At 36.2% G+C, this 22,623-nt stretch overlaps 2 protein-coding genes across 4 annotated transcripts in view; both read right to left on the bottom strand.

The window, feature by feature from the left end:
• Positions 1-241: 241 nt before the first annotated feature.
• LOC111050179 lies at positions 242-17,510 on the bottom strand. Of its 3 annotated transcripts, none has more exons than XM_039444364.1 (3): positions 17,246-17,510; positions 4,850-5,049; positions 242-1,138 (listed from the first exon to the last, which is right to left on the bottom strand). In XM_039444364.1, the coding sequence occupies exon 3, from the start codon at positions 1,135-1,137 to the stop codon at positions 295-297; it is 843 nt and encodes a 280-aa protein (XP_039300298.1). In that variant the 5' UTR covers position 1,138; positions 4,850-5,049; positions 17,246-17,510; the 3' UTR covers positions 242-294. The 3 variants fall into 3 exon arrangements, with proteins under 3 accessions (XP_039300298.1, XP_039300297.1, XP_022192142.1); XM_039444363.1 differs by having other exon boundaries at positions 4,850-5,096; positions 17,259-17,510; XM_022336450.2 differs by having other exon boundaries at positions 17,259-17,510.
• A 4,141-nt stretch (positions 17,511-21,651) lies between these two features.
• Positions 21,652-22,623, bottom strand: part of LOC120355713 — a gene marked incomplete at its 5' end in the record, with an annotated part of 1,236 nt that continues 264 nt past the window's right edge. The window contains one exon of the mRNA XM_039444361.1: positions 21,652-22,623. This exon is cut by the window's right edge and continues 264 nt beyond it. Coding sequence (XP_039300295.1) covers positions 21,652-22,623 — 972 coding nt within the window.

Here is a 22,623-nt window from a genome sequence, read left to right as displayed (position 1 = left end):
TCTCTCAAGTGCCCAAAATCCCGACCTCTTCCTCTCTCTCTCTTAACTCTCTTTTGGTAGAGAGTTAGTGGGGAGGATATTTTTAATATTCTTTCGAAGAATGGACATTGATATGTCCAAAGCTCCGCCAATTTATGTAGATGCATACAAATCTCACCTACTTATCCATCCGATTAAAGTAGCCTACTTAGTCGACAAGAATTTTTATCAACATCACCTCATTACATTGAGAATCTTCAACTGTACCACCTTTAATTTAAGTATAATTAAATTACAAATCGTCTATCATCTCACCTACATATCCATCCGATTGTAATACCTAGTCGAAAGTAGTTCCCGTGTATCCGATCCAGGCGTCCCATCCGAAAGCGTCTCCTTGTTGAACCTATCCATCGCTCTGCACTCCTCCTCTCCCTTCTCCGAGAACTCCTCCTCCAGAATCCGCTCCAGATCTGAGCGCGGCGTGGAAGCGGATAGGGGAGGAGGGGATCGCAAAGTAGGACTGAAGTGCACAGGTGTCAGCCCTTCCATTTCCGGCTTGAAGGCGTCGAAAGGCTCCGCCACTTCCTTCCGGGGACTAGCTTCCCGTTTGGTTGTCATACAACCGGTTTCCACGTCGCGTACTAACCGATGACCGGATTTGGAGCGGGTGAGCTGACGGGAGACATACTCCGTCAAATCCTCCTCTTCCTTCTGCGCGATAATCTTGTTCAAGATTATCAAAAACACACCAATTGCCAACGCTGTCACCCCCGCAATCACCAACTCATTGAACCAAGTCCCTTTCGGGGGTTTGCCCCACTCGTTTTTATCCTCAGGGATCAACCCCGAACCCACCAAAAAACTCCCCAAAACTAGGAACACCACCCCGACATGCAACATCCCAATACTGGACACAACCTTATCCTGGGGAACGACATGCTGATGGCGTCTCCGGTTGATTCTCCGTGACTTGAGTGGCCGATGATCCAAGCTGCCGATACTGTTCCGTGGGCTGGCACATGATGAGCGCGACTCGCCGAGTCCGCTCTCGGTCGACTGCGAACTGAATCGTCGGTCGCGCGCGCGTTTTTGCTCCTCGCGACGTTTGCGCTGTCGCTTGATAGCGAGCGCTGAATGGAGGCCCATTGAATGCATTCTGAAATTCAAAAACAATAGGTTTTAGTACCCTGGAATTTAGTGAAAACCATAGAGAAACGATATCATAAGTCTATATTTATTCATTTATACAATAAGTACATTATCAAAATGATATGAGAGGAGAAGTAAGGTAACCATGTGCTATTCCTCTCCCAAATTTAGATAACACATAGTCAAAAATAGGTTAAATTAGCCAACTTCAATGTACCTTTTTGAGATTTCCACTAGAGATACACTCACAATTTTTTTTCAAATGAAAGAATGCATCATTATCTTCAATCTGATGGAAGGAATTTAATCTAAAATAATTTTTTCTCATTTTTTTCACAAATATAGATAACACATAGTCAAAAAAAGGTTAAATTGGCCAACTTCAATGTACCTTTTTGAGATTTCCATTAGAGATACACTCACAATTTTTTTTCAAATGAAAGAATGCATCTTCATCTTTAATCTGATGGAAGGAATTTACTCTAAAATCACTTTTTCTCTGAATACAATTTTTTAGAAAAATTGCATGCGATTCCTGAAAAAAAATATTTTCCATATAAATGTTCATTTTTTGAGACTTCTGTTGAAAATAGAGCTTTGAAATTTTGCAGACATGTACAATAGGCATTACTCTAAAAAGTGATGGAGGCGATTTATCATATTTTCAATATTGACGATAAATACATTGAAATAATTGGAAAAAATACATTTTCCTAAAAATGTATTTAGAGAAAAAATGATTCTAGAGTAAATTCCTTCCATCAGATTGAAGATAAAGATGCATTCTTTCATTTAAAAAAATTGTCAGTCTATCTTCAGTGGAAATCTCAAAAAGGTACATTGAAGTTGGCCAATTTAACATTGGTGGTATAGGCCCTTCCGACTCCCCTTAATCTCCTTTTTCTTTTCCTTCTCCAGTATCATAGAGAAAATATAGTTAGATGAGATATCTCATGGTATATAGGTCGTTTACGTTCCAAATTTCAAGCAGATGTTTTGTTATCTCAAGCCGATTACTGTCAACTACTGTCGATTATCCCTGTTTTGACTAGGTGGGAGTGTGGCAACAGTACACTATGAGTAGAGAGAATATGGGCCCGTTTCCGAGCTCGTGATTTAGCTGAGTCCTAGACTTTAAACAGCTGGAGTTAGAAAATTGGTTTCCGAAACGGGGCGTAGTCGCAGTCATTGTCATAGTCACGTTTAAATTAAATTTCGAAAAACTAGAGAATTGAACACAAAATAAAATAAAGAGAAAATAGTGTAAAGTTTCAGCTTTTTTGAATTATTTAGAAATGTCTAATTTCGTCAAAGAAAAATGTTTCAAATTATAGAAATGGGAAAATAAAAACTACGACTACTGTCATAAAAGCTGCGACTATGCCCCGTTTTGGAAAGCCAATTTTCTGACTCCAGCTGTTTAAAAGTCTGGGACTTAGCTGAATCCCGAGCTCGGAAACCGGCCCTATATAGTCCTATAGTGAGGTCCACGTTATAATGACAGTATTTGATCAACTTTGGTTTTGCTATATTTGTCTATCATTCGACAAAGCCGGTGGTACTATCATTTTCTAGGTCCACAACAATGCCAAGTATGTTTTTGACAGTGTAGAAATATAATTAATCAATGCAGAGAATCGGCATCGCTATTCTCCTATCTTTATCCACTATCATTATAACGTGGACCTCACTATAGTATTTGGTCACTGTAAGTATGAGAGACTATCAGCGTCACATAGCTTCAACAAAAACAACTACAGTACTTGGACTATCAGCTTGAGTTAACAGTGAAATTTGAAACATGAACGTCCTGTATACCATGGGATGAGATATCTTCTTATGCTATATTTCCTCTATGGTATTAGTTTGAAGAAGAAAAACATTGTTTTGAAAAAAAAGAGAAATATTTTATTGTTGATGGAAGAGTCCTTGCATTGATTACAAAAGTGTAAGTTATCTCAGGAGTGTTCTCCTATAGTGAGGCCCACGTTATAATGACAGTATTTGATCAACTTTGGTTTTGATATGCTTGTCTATCATTCGACAAAGCCGCACTATCCATTTCAAGGTCCACAACGATGCCAATTATGTTTTTGACAGTGTAGGAATATAATTAATCAATTCAGAGAATCGGCATCGCTATTTTTCTATCTTTATTCACTGCCATTATAACTTGGACCTCACTATATTCTCAAGTGAGGAATATCTAATGCCTGCGCCACGCTCTCGTCAAGTCGCTTGCCACAAGCACGCAATGCTTGACGAAAGTGTGGATGAGATATACTCTTGTAGATGCTCGGCTCGCCACTCGCCTACGCTCGTCTTGTCTCGATAAAAATTGGAGTGATGGCAAGCGGCAAGTGAAGGCGAGCGCTGGAATAGTAGGCATCCACACTCTCACGCTTGTCGTCATTTGTACGCACTTGGCAAGAGTGTGGCACTGGCATTACAAAATCTATTTCCCATTAACCCATTAATAGGAACACTTATCATTATCCAATAATGATATAAGCTAAAATAAAAATTCTAGTATCCTTTTTGAAATATTTAAAATAAGGTACTAAGATTTTTATCTTTTTCTATTTCTATAAAATGTAGCCCTATACAGAAAAGAGATAAATGATATAAACTGAGTTTGTTAGAAAGAAACACAATGATACTTGAAATAATATACAGAGTGATTCAAAACACACTAAGGCTTTGAGAGCATTTTTTAATATTAATTGAATGAATAGACAGACTATAATAGTGATCGATAATATTATTGTTCCTATTATAATAGTCATAATATTATGATATTGGACATAAAGTGACTCTCTTAAGGACAAAATATCAAGTGATCACTATTTTTATACGGTTTCAGCCTTTGTTTAACAATTTAACTAGATTCTTGCAATGTTAGATTGAAACTAGATTCTTGTTCTTGATACATTTATGAGAGTGAGCGTTATATAACCATTATGAATTCAGCGTTATAAAACCCATTCCAGTTCAGATTTATAATGAGAGTGATTATTTTATATATCACTGATTCTAGCCTTCAAATCAAAGTGATTATAACAATTCTTTCAGTCGTCAAATAAAAATAATCTTTTTCTTTTTGGAAATAAATTTAGTTCAATCATATAATAGTCACGATTATCTTGAGTCAATTAAAGCTGGTTTACACCAAAGTTATTGAAAAAATGTTAATAACTTAATCCTTATGGAATCTATCAGATTGAATGGAACTTGACGAACACATATGTCATCATGTTTATGATAAGATATGTTCAATCTTATTCAATAGAATCTAAAAATTAACATTTTGTTATTAACTTGGTGTAAACGCAGCTTTATTCTCATCAATGACAGTTGCTTCAATTGTATAGGCCTATATCATTGAATCATTATTCACCATTTAATTTACTATTGTTAGAAATAACATATCACTTTGAACAAATCATCTTTAACTTCACTTCTCAAAAAACAATCGAGTTTATCTTGAGGTAGGCTACATAATGAACCTACTTACATGAATATTCACCCACATAAGGATAATAGGAACTTAAGAACGATTCATTGATAACAGTTATAGGTATCTCAAGATAACCCTATTTCTAATCAAACTAACTTAACTATGATGTTGTGATAAAATATTTTGAAAAAAGGGTACTGAGATTTTTATTTTCTATATATTTAACTCAAGTAAACTTAATAAATAAGAAGCTCAACTTACTTGATTGATTATGATGCAAAGTCCTTCGAACAAGAAAGTAATCCAACGCTGACTAAATTTCACTGAAGGCGTCCCTCAGTCAGTCTGAATGCTCACATTTAAAACACTGGTTTTTTAAATGTCACATTTCACCAACTCTTGTTCAATTAAAGGCTATTCACACAATTTTCAGCCATTTCTCCTGAATTGTTCGTCACTTTCTAAAAACGGAGAAATTGAGGTGAAGTGTGAGTCATAACAGAATTACCTCAATACGGGGAAATGGGGAAAATTTTAAGGTGAGTAATAACAGAATTACCTCAATTCGGGGAAATAGGGAAAATTGAAAGGTGAGTATATACAGAATTACCTCAATATGGGGAAATAAGAAAAATTTTTGGGTGAGTCATAACAGAATTACCTCGATACCAGAAAATAAGCGAAATTTCAGGGAGAGTCATAACAGAATTACCTCAATACGGCAAAATATGGAAAATTGAAGGATGATCTATATTCGGAACAGAATTACCTCAATATGGGGAAATAGGGAAAATTGTAGGGTGAGTCATAGATATATTCACCTCAAAAGGAAAGATAGGAGAATTATAGATGTGTCATAAGCCCATAACATAGAGAAAAGATAGCATAAGAAGATATCCAATGGAATAGGTCATTTATGATCCAAATTGCGAGCCGATTCCTTGTAAACTCAAGCAATTTACTGTCGACCACTGTCTATTATAATTACTGTTTTGTTGGCACTGTATATTGAGAGACTATCAGCGTCACATAGCTTCACGAAAAATAGCTTATAGGACTATATTGTAGAGTTAATAGTGTAAGTTGGAACATAAACACCCTATACCATGGGATCTTCTTGTACTATCTTTTCTCCATGATCATAACAAAATGCATCAGATGGCTTGAATAATCGTCTTAAATAATAATTTAATTATCAATTTAAGTTTAATAGTAATTATTAATTAAAATTCCCTCGATCCTCATCAATGTTGGTTCATTTTTATAGTGATATTTTCATGTTATGAAGTCAGTAGAATTGATACGGGAACATTGTTGCCATTTTTCGCTATCCACAGCCTTCTTACCGACTTCATATACAGGTGTGATTCAAGTCTAATCTTAACTAGATATTACTTCGATTTCTTCCTTCCTGTTATTTTACTTTCAAATATTTTGATCTTGACCTCTCCTTTCAAATCATTTTCTTCCTTTGTTTTCTGTTGTAATTTTCGTGTTCACTGTTTTTCAAATTGTATATTCTCTCATTCTTTTTCATATTATCCGTATGGCTCTGTCAGTTACCAAGTTTCTCTTAATTTGTTGTTGTTTAACGGTTCTCATGACCATATTTGGAATACTTGGGCGTGTCTAGTCGCTCGGCCAATTGCAGTAGAGCTCAACGTTCATTGGTTGACAGCTGATAGCCAATCGTAGGGTTTCACTCACACTATACCATATTCTGCTGCTTAATGTTCAGTAGATTAATAATGATGTAATGAATGAAAGTATTCTATAAAGTTGTTCAAATGAATGAGTCGTTTCGACAATATCAAATAGTTTTCATTTGATGAAGATGATGAAATCTTTATGAACAATGTAAATATGAATCAAAATACAGTAATAATGGAATCTTCCTTCAATGTATCTTCTATCTTTCGATCTGAACGCATCTTCTGATGATAAATGGATAATTGTAATGATTTATTTCAATAAGAATTTAAAGGTAGAATGATAAGAAGATATTTGTGATTCATTCAAGGATTTACAGAGAGAGAGATTGAGAAAGAAGGACAGTGCGGGAGAGGAGGAAAGGTAGAGAAGTATAGTAGAACGAGAAATTTTGCGTTGTTAAAAGATGATTGAAATTAGGATTTTTATTAACCTTGAAAGTACTAAACTGTATTATCAAAATGAAATGACTAGATCATGACATGGCTGAATGATCCTAACTTATAAGAGAAAATAGTAGAGAAAGGAAATTTTAGTCATGTTTATCTATAGCATGGTTTACAGGTCATGGAAAAATTCGAATGAGTTGCATGCTCTACATAAATTAGTGGACTACTTGTGAGAATGGGAGAATTAGATAGAATTTCAAATACAGAAGTTAGAAAATGATAGAATATAGGCTAATGTATGTAAGAAGAAGTGATAGAGAGAGAGAGAGGGATAATGAATAATAAGATCGATTAGTATGACCAGCATGTCGAGAAGTGAACGATTACATGATGGAAGAGAGAAATGTAGTTGAAAGCTGTGGGTATAGTGAAGTTGAAAGATAGAAAAAGAGAAATGATCCAGAAGAGAAAGGTTAGTGAGAGAAAAGCGTGGAGAGAGAGAGAGAAAGAGCGAGAAGAATTGGATTAAGAAAAAATAGCAAAAAGCAACAACAACAACAAGAGAAAGAAGATGGAGAAGAAGAGGAAGAGGAAGAAGAAGAGGGACAAGAAGAGAAAGAAGAAGAAGAAGAGGGACAAGAAGAAGAAGAAGAAGAAGAAGAAGAAGAAAGAAAAAGAAGAAAAGTAAGAAGAGAAGAAGAAGAAGAGAAGAGTAGGAGAAGAGAAGAAGAAGAAGGGGGAGAAGAAAAAGAAGAAGAAGAAGAAGAAGAAGAAGAAGGAGAAGAAGAAGTGGAAGAAGAAAAAGGAGAGAAGAAGAAGAAGTTGAAGCTCCTGTTATAACAGCATAATAGCGAAGAAAGAAATTTATATTGAATGAAAAAGACTAAGAAATTATAAAAAAAAGAAAGAGAGAAATTCTTTACGAATGTGAATAGAAAATGCATACACGACGTCACCAACTACAGTATTCTCAAAGCATGCAAGCTTTGCATACAAATTATTGGTTGAGTAGGTGAAAGAAAAATATAGGGAGAAGTAGTTGACAAAGAAGTGGGGGGAGTTGGAAGGAGTGGTGAAGGAGGGAAGAGAGTGATGATGATGATGATGAAGATGATGATGAAGAAGAAGAAGAAGAAGAAGAAGAAAAAGATGAAGAAGAAGAAGAAGACTCTATTGAGAAGTAGTGAGGAAATAGCGAGTAATTTTCATGTCTCGAACAGTAATAAGACTAGTATTGAGCTGTATATGAAGAAATTTAGCAATTTGGAAAGGAATGCATGAACTGTGAATAACTAGAATTTCAAAGCATGCCAACGGGTTGTTCTGTGGAAGGAACAAGTGTGTTGGGGGAAGAATGAATGTGCTGGGAGAATAAATTAAGGAAGAGGAAGAGGAAGAGGAAAGGAGGAAGAAAGAAGGAGAAAGAAAATAATCCAATAAGAGGAAAAAGTCAGGAATTATTGAAAGGTAAGTGGGAATGAAAGCAAAGTCTAGAGGGGATGTGGTAAATAGACTGAAAGAGAACAGAAGTGAGAGAGAAAGCCAGTGAGAGAGAGAGAGATAAGATTGGAAGAAGAAGGAATGTATGAGGAGAATACATCAAGAGAGACAGTGGATTATGGAAATGAGAAAAAAAGCGGCAAATAAGAGGAGGGAGTCAAAATAAATCAGGAATTAATAGAAGTTAAATGGAAATAGAAGCAAAGTCTAAAAAGAATGTGATAAATAAATAGAGAGAGGACACATGAGTGAGAGAAAGTGAGTGAATGAGAGATTAATTATATTCCTTTATTAAGGCATAGTTAGGACTTCAGGTCCACTCTGCCACACAACCCTTCACAAAACAAAATTTACATTGGATTGAGAATAAATAGAAAAAAAATCCTGAAGGAGGAGAGATGAGAAGAGAGAGATAACAAGAGATAGGAGGGAGAGAGAGTCATAGAGTTAGGTGAAAGAAAGGGTATCAAGAGATACGAGTGAGTTGGAGAGAGAGAGAGAGAGAGAGAGAGAGAAGAGAGAGAGAGGAGAGAGAGAGTGATAAACAGGAGAAGAGAGAGATAAAAAGAGATAGGAGAGTGATAGAGTTAGGTGAAGAGGAAGTGACAGAGTAGGAGAGTGAGAAAGAAGAAAATAGTAGAAAGGGTGCCAAGAGAGAGTGAGTTAGTGGTTAGAGAGTGTGTGTGAGAGAGAGAGACAGAGAGAGAGAGAGTGAGAGAGATGAGATGGAAGAGATAAAAAGGAGTTAATGATGAATTGTGGTAAAGAGAGAATGAGAGAGAAGGAAATATAGTCAAGAGAAACAAGAAAGTTTGAGAGAGAGAGAGAGAGTCAGCAAGGGAGCGGAAGAGTGACAGGAGAAGAGAGAGATAGAGGTAGGAGAGTGAGAGAGGACATGGGAGTGGTGAGGGAGTCAAGAGAGACGAGAAAGCTTGAGAGAGAGAGAGAGGAGAGAGAGAGAGAGAGTGAGAAACAGGAGAAGAGAGAGATAAAAAGAGATAGGAGAGTGATAGAGTTAGGTGAAGAGGAAGTGACAGAGTAGGAGAGTGAGAAAGAAGAAAATAGTAGAAAGGGTGCCAAGAGAGAGTGAGTTAGTGGTTAGAGAGTGTGTGTGAGAGAGAGAGACAGAGAGAGAGAGAGTGAGAGAGATGAGATGGAAGAGATAAAAAGGAGTTAATGATGAATTGTGGTAAAGAGAGAATGAGAGAGAAGGAAATATAGTCAAGAGAAACAAGAAAGTTTGAGAGAGAGAGAGAGAGAGTCAGCAAGGGAGCGGAAGAGTGACAGGAGAAGAGAGAGATAGAGGTAGGAGAGAGAGAGAGGACATGGGAGTGGTGAGGGAGTCAAGAGAGACGAGAAAGCTTGAGAGAGAGAGAGAGAGAGTCAGCAAGGGAGCGGAAGAGCGACAGGAAGAGAGGGAAAGAGGGAGCAAGTAGAAGAAAGGGAGAGAAAAAGAAAGAGTGAGTCTGTGGGGAGAAGGGAGTGGAGAGGGAGTCTAGTGAGTGAGAGTGAGTAAGAGAGAAAGAGAGGGAGAAGAAAATGTCTGAGTTAGAATAGAAAAGTTGATAAAAGAAACAACATGCAAATTGCAAATAGCCGACCTTCACCTGTATTGTATGCACTAAAAATAAATAAAAAGTATATCCGAATGCTAACAACTGTTTGGAATTACATTCCTTACAAGAAGTAGCACAATCCACCCCACCCACATACATTCTCTATATAGTGAGGTTCACGTTATAATGGCAGTATTTGATCTACATTGGGGTTGCTATGTTTGTCTTTCATTCTACGAAGCAGATACCACTATCCTTCTCTAGCACCGCAACTTTGCCAGATCGCTTTCAACAATGTAGAAATATGATTAATATTGATGAATATTCAATCTCAATTATGGAATTGTATTATATAATCATTGATAAGTATTTTTTCCTGAAGAATAGAATATAACTGATCATTTTAAAAAGAATGAACAATGTAGAAATATAATAAATTAATAAACAGAATATTTATACTTAAATTATGAAATTTTGTATTATTTAGAGTGAGCTATGTATGGGAACCCTTTAAGGCAGTGCAAAAGCTAAAAATGAACTTTCTACTGATGATATTTTTCTACGTTTTTCGATTTGAATATCATCAAGCTATCAAAATGACAAAGATTTCTCAGGGAAACATTTTTTTCGCCACACTGCACAGAAAGCAGCTGTTTTCCAGTCCCTACGTAGATCTGAAAGACATTGTTTCAGAAGACTCTCTTCTGACGCCAGGTTTCATTCTGGCTAAGGCCGGAAAGAGTACCCTTTCCGACCGCTAACATGGAACTAAGAAAGGTGAAAACATTTATGATAATATCATCTTATTGTCATTTGAAACAATAAAAAAAGTATAAACTCAACCTCCCACATAATTGAACATAATCTTTCAGGTTATTTAGACAAATCATAATAAAAAATAGAAATACTTGGACAATTTCCTGATATTCAGATTACCTCGGATTTGCTAGAGCTATGACCTTCCACTTTTGCTTTCGGAAGTGTTTAATAAACAATTATTCTCTTTGTTATATATATTGTTTATTTTTCTGTGTAGCGAAAAATAGCGTTCGCACCACGGGCGAAAATGTTTTTCCGGCTCTCAATCTTTTCTAGTCCTCGGCCTACGGCCTCGGACTTGAAAACCGATTTCGAGCCGGAAAAGTCTCATTTTCGGCTCTAGGTGCGAAATATACTATTTCCGATCATTACTTTTTAAGATAAGAGCGCCTAAAGTTTACATTTTTGGGACAGAACATTATTCAAATTCGGACCGATTAATCATTAATCAATGTGATTTAAAGGATACATTCTTCATGGTATTAGTGATTGATTAAAACAACAATTTGTTGAAAATATGAATTTTTGAGAAAGTTATTCACTTTACCAAAAATAACTCAACTGAAAGTTATTTTTGGTCATTTTCAGTAAATTGAATAACTTTCTCAAGAATTATTGATATTTCCGAAAAAATGTTGTTTTATTCAATCAGAAGTACCATGGATAATTTATTCTTCAAATCTCATTGATTAGTCTGTTACCGGATTTGAAATGTTCTGTCCCAAAAATTAAAACTTTAGGCGCTCGTATCTCAAAAAGTAATGATCGGAAAAAAATGTTTACCTGAGAAAACTTTTTCATTTCAATAGCTTGATGATATACAAAAACTTTGAAAAATATCAACAGTAGAAAGTTCATTTTCAGCCTTTGCACAGCCTTAATAAGTTAAAGACTGTGTCTGTAGCTTTCAGGAAAAGTTATTGGTCAAATACTCTACCTTTTGACGCACATCTGAATTTTAACCCCTCATAAGGGGGTGACTTAGGGGTTGTAACTCGAATATTTTAAATGTAAACACCCATTGTGTGGTACATCATTTAAAAGGTATTCCAAAACAAGAAAGATGGCACCAATAAAAAAGTTCTATGATACTTGTATCCAAAATGGCGGCTGATTGAAGTTTTAGTTTTTAAAGAAATGAGGGGTTGTAACTCAAATATTTTAAACGTAAACACCCATTGTGTGGTACATCATTTCCAATAACTTCTCAAAACTAGAAAGATGACATCAATAACCATGTTATATGATGCTTTTATCCAAAATGGCGGCTGATTGAAGTTTGAGTTTTTAAAGAAATAATTGATAAATTCTAATCAGCCGCCATTTTGGATAAAAGTATCATAGAACATTTTCATTAATGTCATCTTTCTTGTTTTAAAAAGGCCTTTAAAATGATGTATCACAGAATGGGTGTTAACATTAAAAATATTTGAGTTACAACCCCTCATTTGTTTAAAAACTAAAAATTCAATTTGCCGCCATTTTGGATAAAATTATCATAGAACATTTTTATTGATGTCATCTTTCTAGTTTTGAGAAGGCCTTTGAAATGATGTATCACACAATGGGTGTTTACATTTAAAATATTCGAGTTACAACCACTAAGTCACCCCCTTATGAGGGATTGAAATTCAGTTGTACGTCAAAAGGTAGAGTATTTGACCAATAACTTGGTAATCCTGAGGCTTACAGTCTTATACCTACAACAGTCTCCAACTTATTGAAGGGTTCCCATACATATGACTCACTTTGTATTGAATCGAATTGGATGACTGCCTTTATTTTTCCTAGAGAGCGAAGTTAGGGCGCAGTCGGCCCTCTCTAAAGTTAACTCTCGATTCATCTGTATATAAGGAATGCTGACATTTCAAATTTATCTCACTATAAACCAGAAAAAGGATTGAATATTGAGAGTATTTTATGAAAGGGATTTGATGTAAATCTCACTTTAGGTGTCTCTCCTCCCCCTGCATACCCTTTTAGGTGCCTTTCAGACCACTCCACAGTCTCCTAAGCCTTTCTGGTGTTTCTCTCAACCCTTTTGGAGTCTCTCATATCCCTCCAGGGTCCCCAGACCCCCGGGGTCCTCGAAAACCACCTTCTGTCTCCGATAAGGTCAACACTCCATAAGTGCGCTCTTGACAGAGAGCCAGGGAGTGTGCGACTTAGCTTGCACTTCATTGAAAAGTGCACTTCATTCGAAAAGTATTGCACTTCATTGCGGCTTCCTTCCCGTGTACTTATTGACTGCGTATATATGTTTGGGAAAGAGACTTTGAGAAGGATACTTCGAAAATCTCAATATTATTCAAGATATGTACGTGAAATTTACCACAACACACATTGTTATCCTTTTATATTAAGCGAACAATTTCTGTATATATTTTTATATCTGGTTATTTGGTTATTTTCATATCTGGCTATTCATATGGTTGAATGAAAAAGACTAAGAAATTGTCAAAAACCACAGATTTATTGATACTTAGAAAGACAGGTTTCGGTTATTACACCATTGTCAATCTCTGATAAACAACTCATCTAGGTTTATCAAAGATTGACAATGGTGTAATAACCGAAACCGGTCTTTCTAAGTATCAATAAATCTGTGGTTTTTGACAATTTCTTAGTCTTTTCCATTCAATATGAATAATTACCACAATATCAACTTCTCAACTACACAAAAAAATGTATATGGCTATTTATGTTCAACGGATCACGAAAACGGCTCTAACGATTTTCACGAAATTTGAAACATAGTAGCTTTATGATATAGAAATTCGATTGCACTAGGTTTCATCCATGGGAAAACTCGCTGAAGGACATAAAAAGGATAATCCACCCTTGGGAAAACAGATGATAATTTCGTCGTCTGTCGATAACAGAAGATGCGTGTGCCTGTGTAGGAGATCAGCTGTATAATCAATCACGAGAAAAATGATCTAGAAATCGTAATAGACTTGATAAAAATAATCTGATTTGTTGACATGACATGGTAAACAAATTAGAGTACCTATATCATAATTTTCAAAGTTAATCATTATTTTACAGTTTTAAGTGTTTAGTGAGTGTTATTTTGTTATTCAATTTGGTTTGCAACTAATATAAATTAGAACTGTTCTGTTTTCAAAAATGTTTGGACTGGAAATTTGACCTGAATTCAACTGTATGGAACATAACCTACTTTTTGGAATATTTATAGTGTATAAATCAAAATTCGGGGAAGAATCAGTTTTGGGCTGTGCCTGTCAGTCCTTCCCCAATCATTTTAAAGAATTGAGTTCTGTTTATCAAAAAATAAATAACGAGTGAAGATCGGTGCCACAATATTCATTTGTTTTACACATATCTTGTAATAGACTTGCGGATTGCACGTTATGTGATCATTGATTTGTAACATAGGTGAATTCTCAGGTAATTTCTGATAACTACATATCTTATAGGTATGTGATTCTATGTGCCGGTTGCACAACAGCTGGTCAAATTCTAATCGTGATTAATTCCACGAGAGCCAATCAGAAAAGCCGTCTTATCAAGAAGGCCTTCTCTGGTTGGTTCTCGTGAAATTAATCACGGTTAAAATTTAACCGGCTGTTGTGCAACCTGGCCTATGTGTGTTATTCGCCAGTTTGATAAGTATACAAGACATATTATGCATGATTTGATCATATTTTTTATGAAAAATATATAAAAAATTGAGTAGAGACACTTATATAAGAAGAGTCAATGTGATAATATTTAAAAGTCGTTGAGAGTGTAAGAACGGCACAGTATGAGAGACTACCAGCGTCACATAGCTTCACCAAAAACAACTACTAGGACTAATGGCTTGAGTTACAGTAATAGTGGCATTTGAAACATAAACGCCCTATACCGTGGCTTAACACCATAAATGATACACAGTATCACCACACATGATACTGTATCATATTAACTTAATACACCATGGCTTATCTTCTTGTGCCATCTTTTCTCTATGGTATTATACTAAAAATAAATTACGAGTAAAAATAAATAAAGCCATGTCCACACTGAACAAATGTTCGACAAACATGTTTGTTGAAACAGTTTGGCCAAATTTTATTATGTTTGACAAACAATGTCTGCCCGGGGCCAGTGTGGACGCGTCACCAAACAAAGTATTTGTAAGTGGGAAGAACAGGTTTCATGTTTTACAGCAAACACTGAACATGTTTGGAAAACAGTAATTTTTTGTTTGACAAACAATGATTTTCAAAACTTTTAAAAATTTTTGTCCCTGAGCCCCTCAACAAACATGTTTGCCGAAGATGTATGTCGAACATTTGTACAGTGTGGACACGGCTTAAGAGCGATTGGGCGGGCGAAGCCCTCCTCCCAGCCGGAGCGCGAAGCGCGGAGGCTGCTACCCAACACTATACAGTCATAAAAGACGATTGGGCGGGTGAAGCCCGTCTCCCAGCCGGAACGCGAAGCGCGGAGGCTGCTAACTCACCCTACTGGTGGTGCAGGGGGCGAAGCGCGAGTTCGGAATTTATAGTTGAACATCAATTTCATATGGATTAGCTCATTCAGGACTCAGAACTCAGAAAGGTCAACAGTTCTACAAGCTGATGTAATTTGTTGGAGTATAGAAAGGGGTGATCATAAGGAGTGGAAATAGGAAATCGAAATATGAAGATAATAGAAATGCGAATAGTGCAAATAATCGAGCTCAATATGGAAGAGAATTGGCTGACATGTGACAAATGTGAGTAATTTTGAATCGTTGAACGATTCCGATAACAATCAGTCAACCATGTCATGTACAGATACAAGCTACATTTTGTCAATAATTTATTGACAGTCATGGGATGAATTGGAAAAATTCAGGATTGGAAATTGATAAATTCAGGATTAGAGAATGGAATTGAAATTCAATAGACTGTACCGAACACAATTATCAAGGAATTTGAAAGAGATGTATTCAAAAGTTTGTTTATATTGAAAGTTGTGATATTTATATATTTTATTTATTTATATTTATTTATTTATTTATATTTTTACAGAGAAGAACTGATTGGGAGAGAAAAACTAAGGATACTCCTTGTACTATTTCTCTCCCAAATTTAGATAACACTTTAAAAGTCCAAAATGGGGTTATGATTTCACTTTACTAATATTTAGAGAAAAATTTCAATATTTCAGAGCTCAATTTTGGAAATACTTGAGAACTTACAAAGCTGCCTTCCAACTACCAATTGAGAATAGTGACTAAAGTATTAATGTTGATGTGTTCAAACATTTTCCAATGTGAAACGATCAAATATTAAGAGGACTAAGGAGTTTTCAATCTTGCAGAACTCACGCGGTTCAGAGCTCTTCTTTCTAAATTTGTAACTCTTATGACAGAAACTATATCTAAAGGTGCGTACAGATATACGCGCCGCGAACATGAGCAATTCATTTTTAATCAGCTGACTATATCTGTATTTCTACAGAAACTGTAAGATACAGATATAAAAAGCTTGGCATGAGCAATTCACTTTTAATCAGCTGACTATATCTGTATTTCTACAGAAACTGAAAGATACAGATATAAAAAGCTTGGCATCAGCTGATTACAAGTGAATTGCTCATGTTCGCGGCGCGTAAATCTGTACGCACCTTTACATGAACTTCCAGATGGAGATTGAGGCAATCTCATTTCACTTCATAATCTAACATAAATTTAATCCTTCGAAACATGTGGGGTCAAGCATTTACTAAACAATAATTCTTTCTTCAAAATTAAGATACTCTTCATAACAGGAATTAAACTCTAAAGATGCTTAAGTTTCAATTCTCATATGAAGATTGAGGTGATTATGTTATTTTCTATTACTATTCAACAGTTTACCATAAGCTGAACTCTACAGAACTGCGAGGTCATTCATCCACTTCTCAATAATTTTTGGAATTGTAAACTTTTATAAAATAGACTTCATTATACAGATCGTAGATATTTAAATCCCAGATAGAAATTGAGGCAATTCTGTTATACTCCATAACTATTTCACAATCTACCATAAGTTGAACACTGCAGAACTTGTGACGTCACCCATTCACCAAACAATTCTTTCTTCAAAATTTGTAACTTCTATAGAATAAACTCAATCCTACTGATCATGAAGATTCAATCATCTAATAAATATTGAGGCGATTCTGTTATATTTCATAACTATTTCACAAATTACCATAAGCTGAACCCTACAGAACTTGTGAGGTCATCTATTCACTGCAAAATAATAGATTATTCTTTGTTAGAATTTTGAAATTTTTTTAAAAGAAACTGGATCATTTCTCATTCTGAATCTAAGATGAATATTGAGGCAATAATGTTATGCATAATAAGTATTTCATAATCTACCATAAGTTCAATTCTACAGAACTTGTAAGGTCATCTATTCACTTCACAATAATAAATTATTCTTTGTTAGAATTTTGAACTTTTTTAAAAGAAACTTGATCATTTCACATTCTGAATCTATGATGAATATTGAGGTAATTCTGTTATATTTGATAACTATTTCACAATCTACCATAAGCTGAACCCTACAGACTGTGAGGTAATGCATCTACTTCACAATGAATCTTTGTTGATATTTTTAACTTTGAATAAAAACAAGATTTCTTATTTGAAGCAAAAATAAAGATTGAGGCAACCCTGTTGGAGTTTTTGATAAAACTTTCACAATCTACCATCCAACACCACCCTGCAGAACTCCTTGGGCTGCATTGAAACCCTCCCACACACAAAACCACTCTTGGCACAAACTAGATTCACTGAAACCTCCGGAAAAATTCAATTACAACATCACATTTCCACCAATTTTCCACAATTTTCACCGCCGTAAACCATGAAAAACCCAGTGACGTTGCTCACTTATTGGAAATTTCTAATGTTTATCAACAATGGTGCAGAAAAGGTTAACGCTAGAGCACCTTTTTGGGGTGCGCAGTACCAATACAGCTAAATATCCCCACCCTGACCCGCTGGTATTGATCGGGGGCGGTTACCCTGAATTTCCCCACCATTTTTCCCTTTTTCCCCAGCGTTTTCTCCCTCTCGTCCGCCAGGAAATTCCCTCCGGTTTTCATAATTCAATTAACTAAGTTGTGTGTACAGTGTGTTGAATTCTCTTCATTTAATAAATTATTATTATGGTGCTCGGTGCATTAGAGTGATGTCACGTTCTAATGGCAGTATTTGATTAACATTAGTGTTGCTATCCTTGTCTACCATTCGACAAAGCAGGTGACGCTATCCTTTTCTACCTCCCTCCAACCTTGCAGACCATTTTTGAACAATGTATAAATATGATAAATCAACAATATATTCAATTACAATCATAAAAATTGATAATTTAATCATTAAAAAATATATTTCCTTGGCAAATAAAATACAATAGTTGATTATTTGAAACAAGAATGAACAGTTGTTATTACATCAGATATAACGGTATCAGCTATCCTCTATAGAAGGCAGTGGCAAGGCAGAAGATTGGCAACGCTGTGTCCTGTCTTTCTCCACTGCCATTATAACTTGAACCTCGCTATATAATGACGCTGCTCTCATATCTTTCTTCACTGCCATTAAATGGTAGACCTCACTGTACAATGATAATTATGATGATGATGATGATGATGATAATTGATGATGATGATGATGATGATGATAATTGTTGATGATGATGATGATAATTGTTGTTGATACGGATGATGATGATGATGATGTGATGATGATGATGATGATGATGATGATGATGATGATGATAATTGTTGTTGATGGTGATGATGATGATGATGATGTGATGATGATGATGATGATGATGATGATGATAATTGTTGATGATGAAGATGATGATGATGAAGATGATGATAATTGATGATGATGATGATGATGATGATGATGATGTGATGATGATGATGATGATGATGATGATGATGATGATGATGATGATGATGATGATGATGATGATAATTGTTGATGATGATGATGATGATAATTGATGATGATGATGATGATAATGTCATCCCTAGTAATTGACGTGGAGTTGAAGTCACCATCTGCATGTTGTAAACAATGGCTTCTGTTGTGTCACATCATGGCTTTTAGGGGAGGTTTTTTCTTCTCAGCGTGGGTTGACTTTTAGCGAAATTATACTCGCTGTTAGTTACTTTTCACGCTTATTATGCATGTTCATTCCATTATTGGTAATTATAGTGATACTGTATTCTTCAACTATAGTGAGGTCCACGTTATAATGGCAGTGGATAAAGATAGAAGAATAGTGATGCCGATTCTCTACATTAATTAATTATATTTCAACACTGTCAAAAACATAACTGGCATCGTTGTGGACCCAGAAAAGTATAGTACTACTGACTTTGTCGAATGATAGGCAAGGATAGCTAAACCAAAGTTGATCAAATACTGTCATTATAACGTGGACCTCACTATAGTCAACACAACCGTACAGTATAATATGGGTTTTCTTCCTTGTTCTGAAAAATACAACACCCTACTGCGTATTATGAATCTTTGTTTCACAAAGATTTCTTTTCTTCTTCTTCTTCTTCTTCTTCTCTTCTTCTTCTTCTTCTTCTTCTTCTTCTTCTTCTTCTTCTCCTTCGTTTACTTCTTCTGTTATCGACGTTGTCTTCTTCTTCTACTTCTCCTCATCCTCCTTTTTCTTCTTTTTGTTTCTCTTCTTCCTTTTCTCCTGCGTATTCTTCTTCGTATTATTATTTTTCTTCTTCATTCGTAAAAACACGCACTTGCCAAATTCTGTTGCTAAACGCAGTGAACTGAAACCATGAGAAGAAGAATGGAGATGGAAGAACGAGCCTGAGTGTGAGGAAGAGGGAGAGAGAAAATGGGATAGGAGAGAAAGAGAAAGCGACAAAGGAAAGAAAGAATGTCAGTGAGAGAATAGAATAGAATAGAATAGAATGGCTGCCTTTATTTTTACCTAGGAGGGCGGAGTTAGGGCGCAGCCGGCCCTCTCTTACACTCAACCCTCCAATACAATGCTAAATAATTGCTAGATTAAACAAATCAAAGAAAATATATATTATATATATATATATATATATATATATATTATATATATATATATATATATATATATATATATACATATATACAAACAAGGTGAATAAACATTATTGAAATACAAAAATAATCAATGGAGAAAAAAAAATAACAAAACCTAAATTATAATTAAGATATGAATAGAAATTAAAGAATAAAAACTGAAAAATAATACAATGTTACAAAAGAAGAAGTAGAAGTAGGAAAAGAAGAAGAAAAAGAAGAAGAAGAGGAAGAAAGAGAAATAATAAATATTTGATTGTTTTGAGAAAAAGAAAGAAAAACTGGCCAATGAACCATGAGCTAGGTCCAGCCACCCACACCACCCCTGATCCACCTGAAAACAGCCGCGCCAAACCGACGAGGTTCCTCAATTCGCCTCAGCTCAACAGGCAATGTGTTCCACAATCCACAAGCCGTCACAAGAAAGGACTTGTTGAACATGACTGTCCTATGAATTGGGACAGCCAGCAGATGGGGACCATGTCGGGTACCACCCCGACCAATGTCACACAAGAAGTGAAAGTCTTCAGCTATGTACTTGGGTGTCTGAGTTTTCAACACTTTATGCAGAAAGAGAACCGCATGAAATGACCTACATTCATGTAGCTTCATGAGTCCAAGTCGGTCAAAGTATTCAGTCACATGGTCGTCACGTCTGAGGTTGAAGATGAAGCGGACACAGTAGTTATGCGCACGCTGCATCCTCTGTTGTAGTTGAACAGTCATGTCAGTAGTTACAATGTCGCAATAGTTGAAAACCGGGAAAATCAAGGTCTTCACCAACATAACCTTTGTTGAAAAAGGAATAATATCAGAAATCTTCTTCAACGTCTTGATCCCAGCAATCACCCTATTGCATGTCAATGTCACATGGTTTGTCCAGTCCAAGGTCTCAGTCATAGTGAGTCCCAAGTTTTTCACGTCTGAGCTGTACTCTAATTGTACACCATTGATTGTAATATACGGTCCATCTGTCAAGTCAAGTGTGTTCAGTAGTCTCGAATAACCAACCACGATTGCCTTTGACTTTGTCTCGTTCACCTTTAGCCCATTATTACCTGCCCAATCAAGTAAACGTACTAATTCATCATTCATTTCATCTACTGTCATGTTGAAATCTTTTTTATTACAGTGTTTATAGATTTGCAGGTCATCTGCATATAGATGATATCTGGTTGTTAGTAGAGAACTAGTCACGTCGTTTATGTATATGCTGAACAGTAGAGGACCCAAGACCGACCCCTGAGGCACTCCTCTATCTACATTGCGCCACTGTGAAGAGACACCCTCCACTCTCACACTCTGACACCGACCCTGCAAGTAAGACCTTACCCATGCTACAGCGGTGTTTGAAAATCCCAATTTACGAAGTTTATACAAGAGGGTGGGGTGAAAAATGGAATCAAAGGCCTTACTAAAATCAATTAATACTAGAACAGTTAACTGTCTACCATCCATAGCCCCGCGGATATCATCAGCAACTCTCAGCATAGCCGAGGTGGTACTGTGACCACTACGGAACCCCGACTGGAAATCGCTAATCAAACCAGAGTCATGAATGTACAGACTCATTTGGGAGTGAGCAATAATCTCCAGTACCTTTGACAGGACAGGCAATAAGCTGATAGGCCTATAATCTGAGGGAGTGAGAGGGTTAGGAATTTTGTTGAGAGGAATAACAATAGAGCGTTTCCAGTCTTCAGGAAAAACTGAAGTCATTGGTGAGGTGTTAATTAGATGGGTTAGAAAAGGAAGAATCATGGGAAGAAGGATTTTCAAAAACTTGATAGGGATACTATCAGCTCCAACTGCATTACTTTTAATTCTTCTAATAGCTAGAAAAACGTCCTGCTCAGTAACTCCAGAAAAGTAGAAGTCTCCATTTGATTGGATTCCTGGTAAGGAATTATATTAAGCACGGGCTTGGTCCAAACCTACAGGGATATCAGTGAAAAAGTCATTGAGAGCGTCAAGTGAGTGAGCAACAGTCGGTGGCTACCTCTCTTTGCTGGCTCCAATCCCTCTCAGAACTCGCCATAATGATGATGTTGATGATCTCTTAGATGATACCAAATTTTGGTAGAAGCCAGCCTTTGCGTTCCTGATCATTTGCTTACACGAGTTTCGTAAGCGCTTGTAACGATTAAAATCATCAGGAATCTTAGACTGCCTAGCCTTCTTACACCAATAATCACGATCACGCATCAAATGACGTATTTCCTCAGTGAGCCATGGAGCTGGGTCTCTGGTTACTCTGCGGGTCTTAAGAGGGACGTGTTTTTCATAAAGGAAGAGGATATTGTCATTTATTATGTTCGACATTTGATTTACATCATTAGTATTGAAAATGCTCAGCCAATCAAGATCAAATGTATTTTTAAATAGATTAGGAAGGTTAATATTGTTGTAATCTCTGTAGGTAATCATTTTCGGTTTAGGTTTAGGTCGCTTAATGTTGTAAACAAGGTAGATCAAGTCATGTGCTGAAAGTCCTGGGAAAGGGATCTGCCCATGGCTCACAGCGGATTTTTTATCAGCGACGGCTACGAGATCTAGAAGCGTGTCCGAGGTGGATGTATGGTGAGTAGCTTGGAGAGGCAGCAGGGTCATACCATTCGCAAAGAACATAGTAGTCAGTTGCACCTTGTCATAAGTGTCAGGTCCAAGTAAGTCAGTATTAAAGTCACCCATGATAGCCACATGTTCATAGGGCACCAGCAGCTCTAAAAGTGCCTCCTCAAACTCAGACATGAAGCCAATGTGAGGCGGCCTGTAGCATACCGCGATCAACATTTTGACGCCATTGCTCTTAATTTCAAAAAACATATATTCAGGCCTTGATGCACGAGAATTATCGGACGAAAGTTTATGTACAGGGAGCAGAGCACGTTTAATGTACGCGGCAACCCCGCCGCCATTTTTGTGCAAGCGGTCATTACGAATGAGCATGTAGTCATCAAGTGCAAC

This window comes from Nilaparvata lugens, unplaced genomic scaffold, assembly GCF_014356525.2.
Source record: "Nilaparvata lugens isolate BPH unplaced genomic scaffold, ASM1435652v1 scaffold4387, whole genome shotgun sequence".
Lineage (NCBI taxonomy): Eukaryota > Metazoa > Arthropoda > Insecta > Hemiptera > Delphacidae > Nilaparvata > Nilaparvata lugens.
The sequence above is the reverse complement of the archived record's forward strand: the minus strand, read 5'-3'. Positions and strand labels throughout refer to the sequence as shown.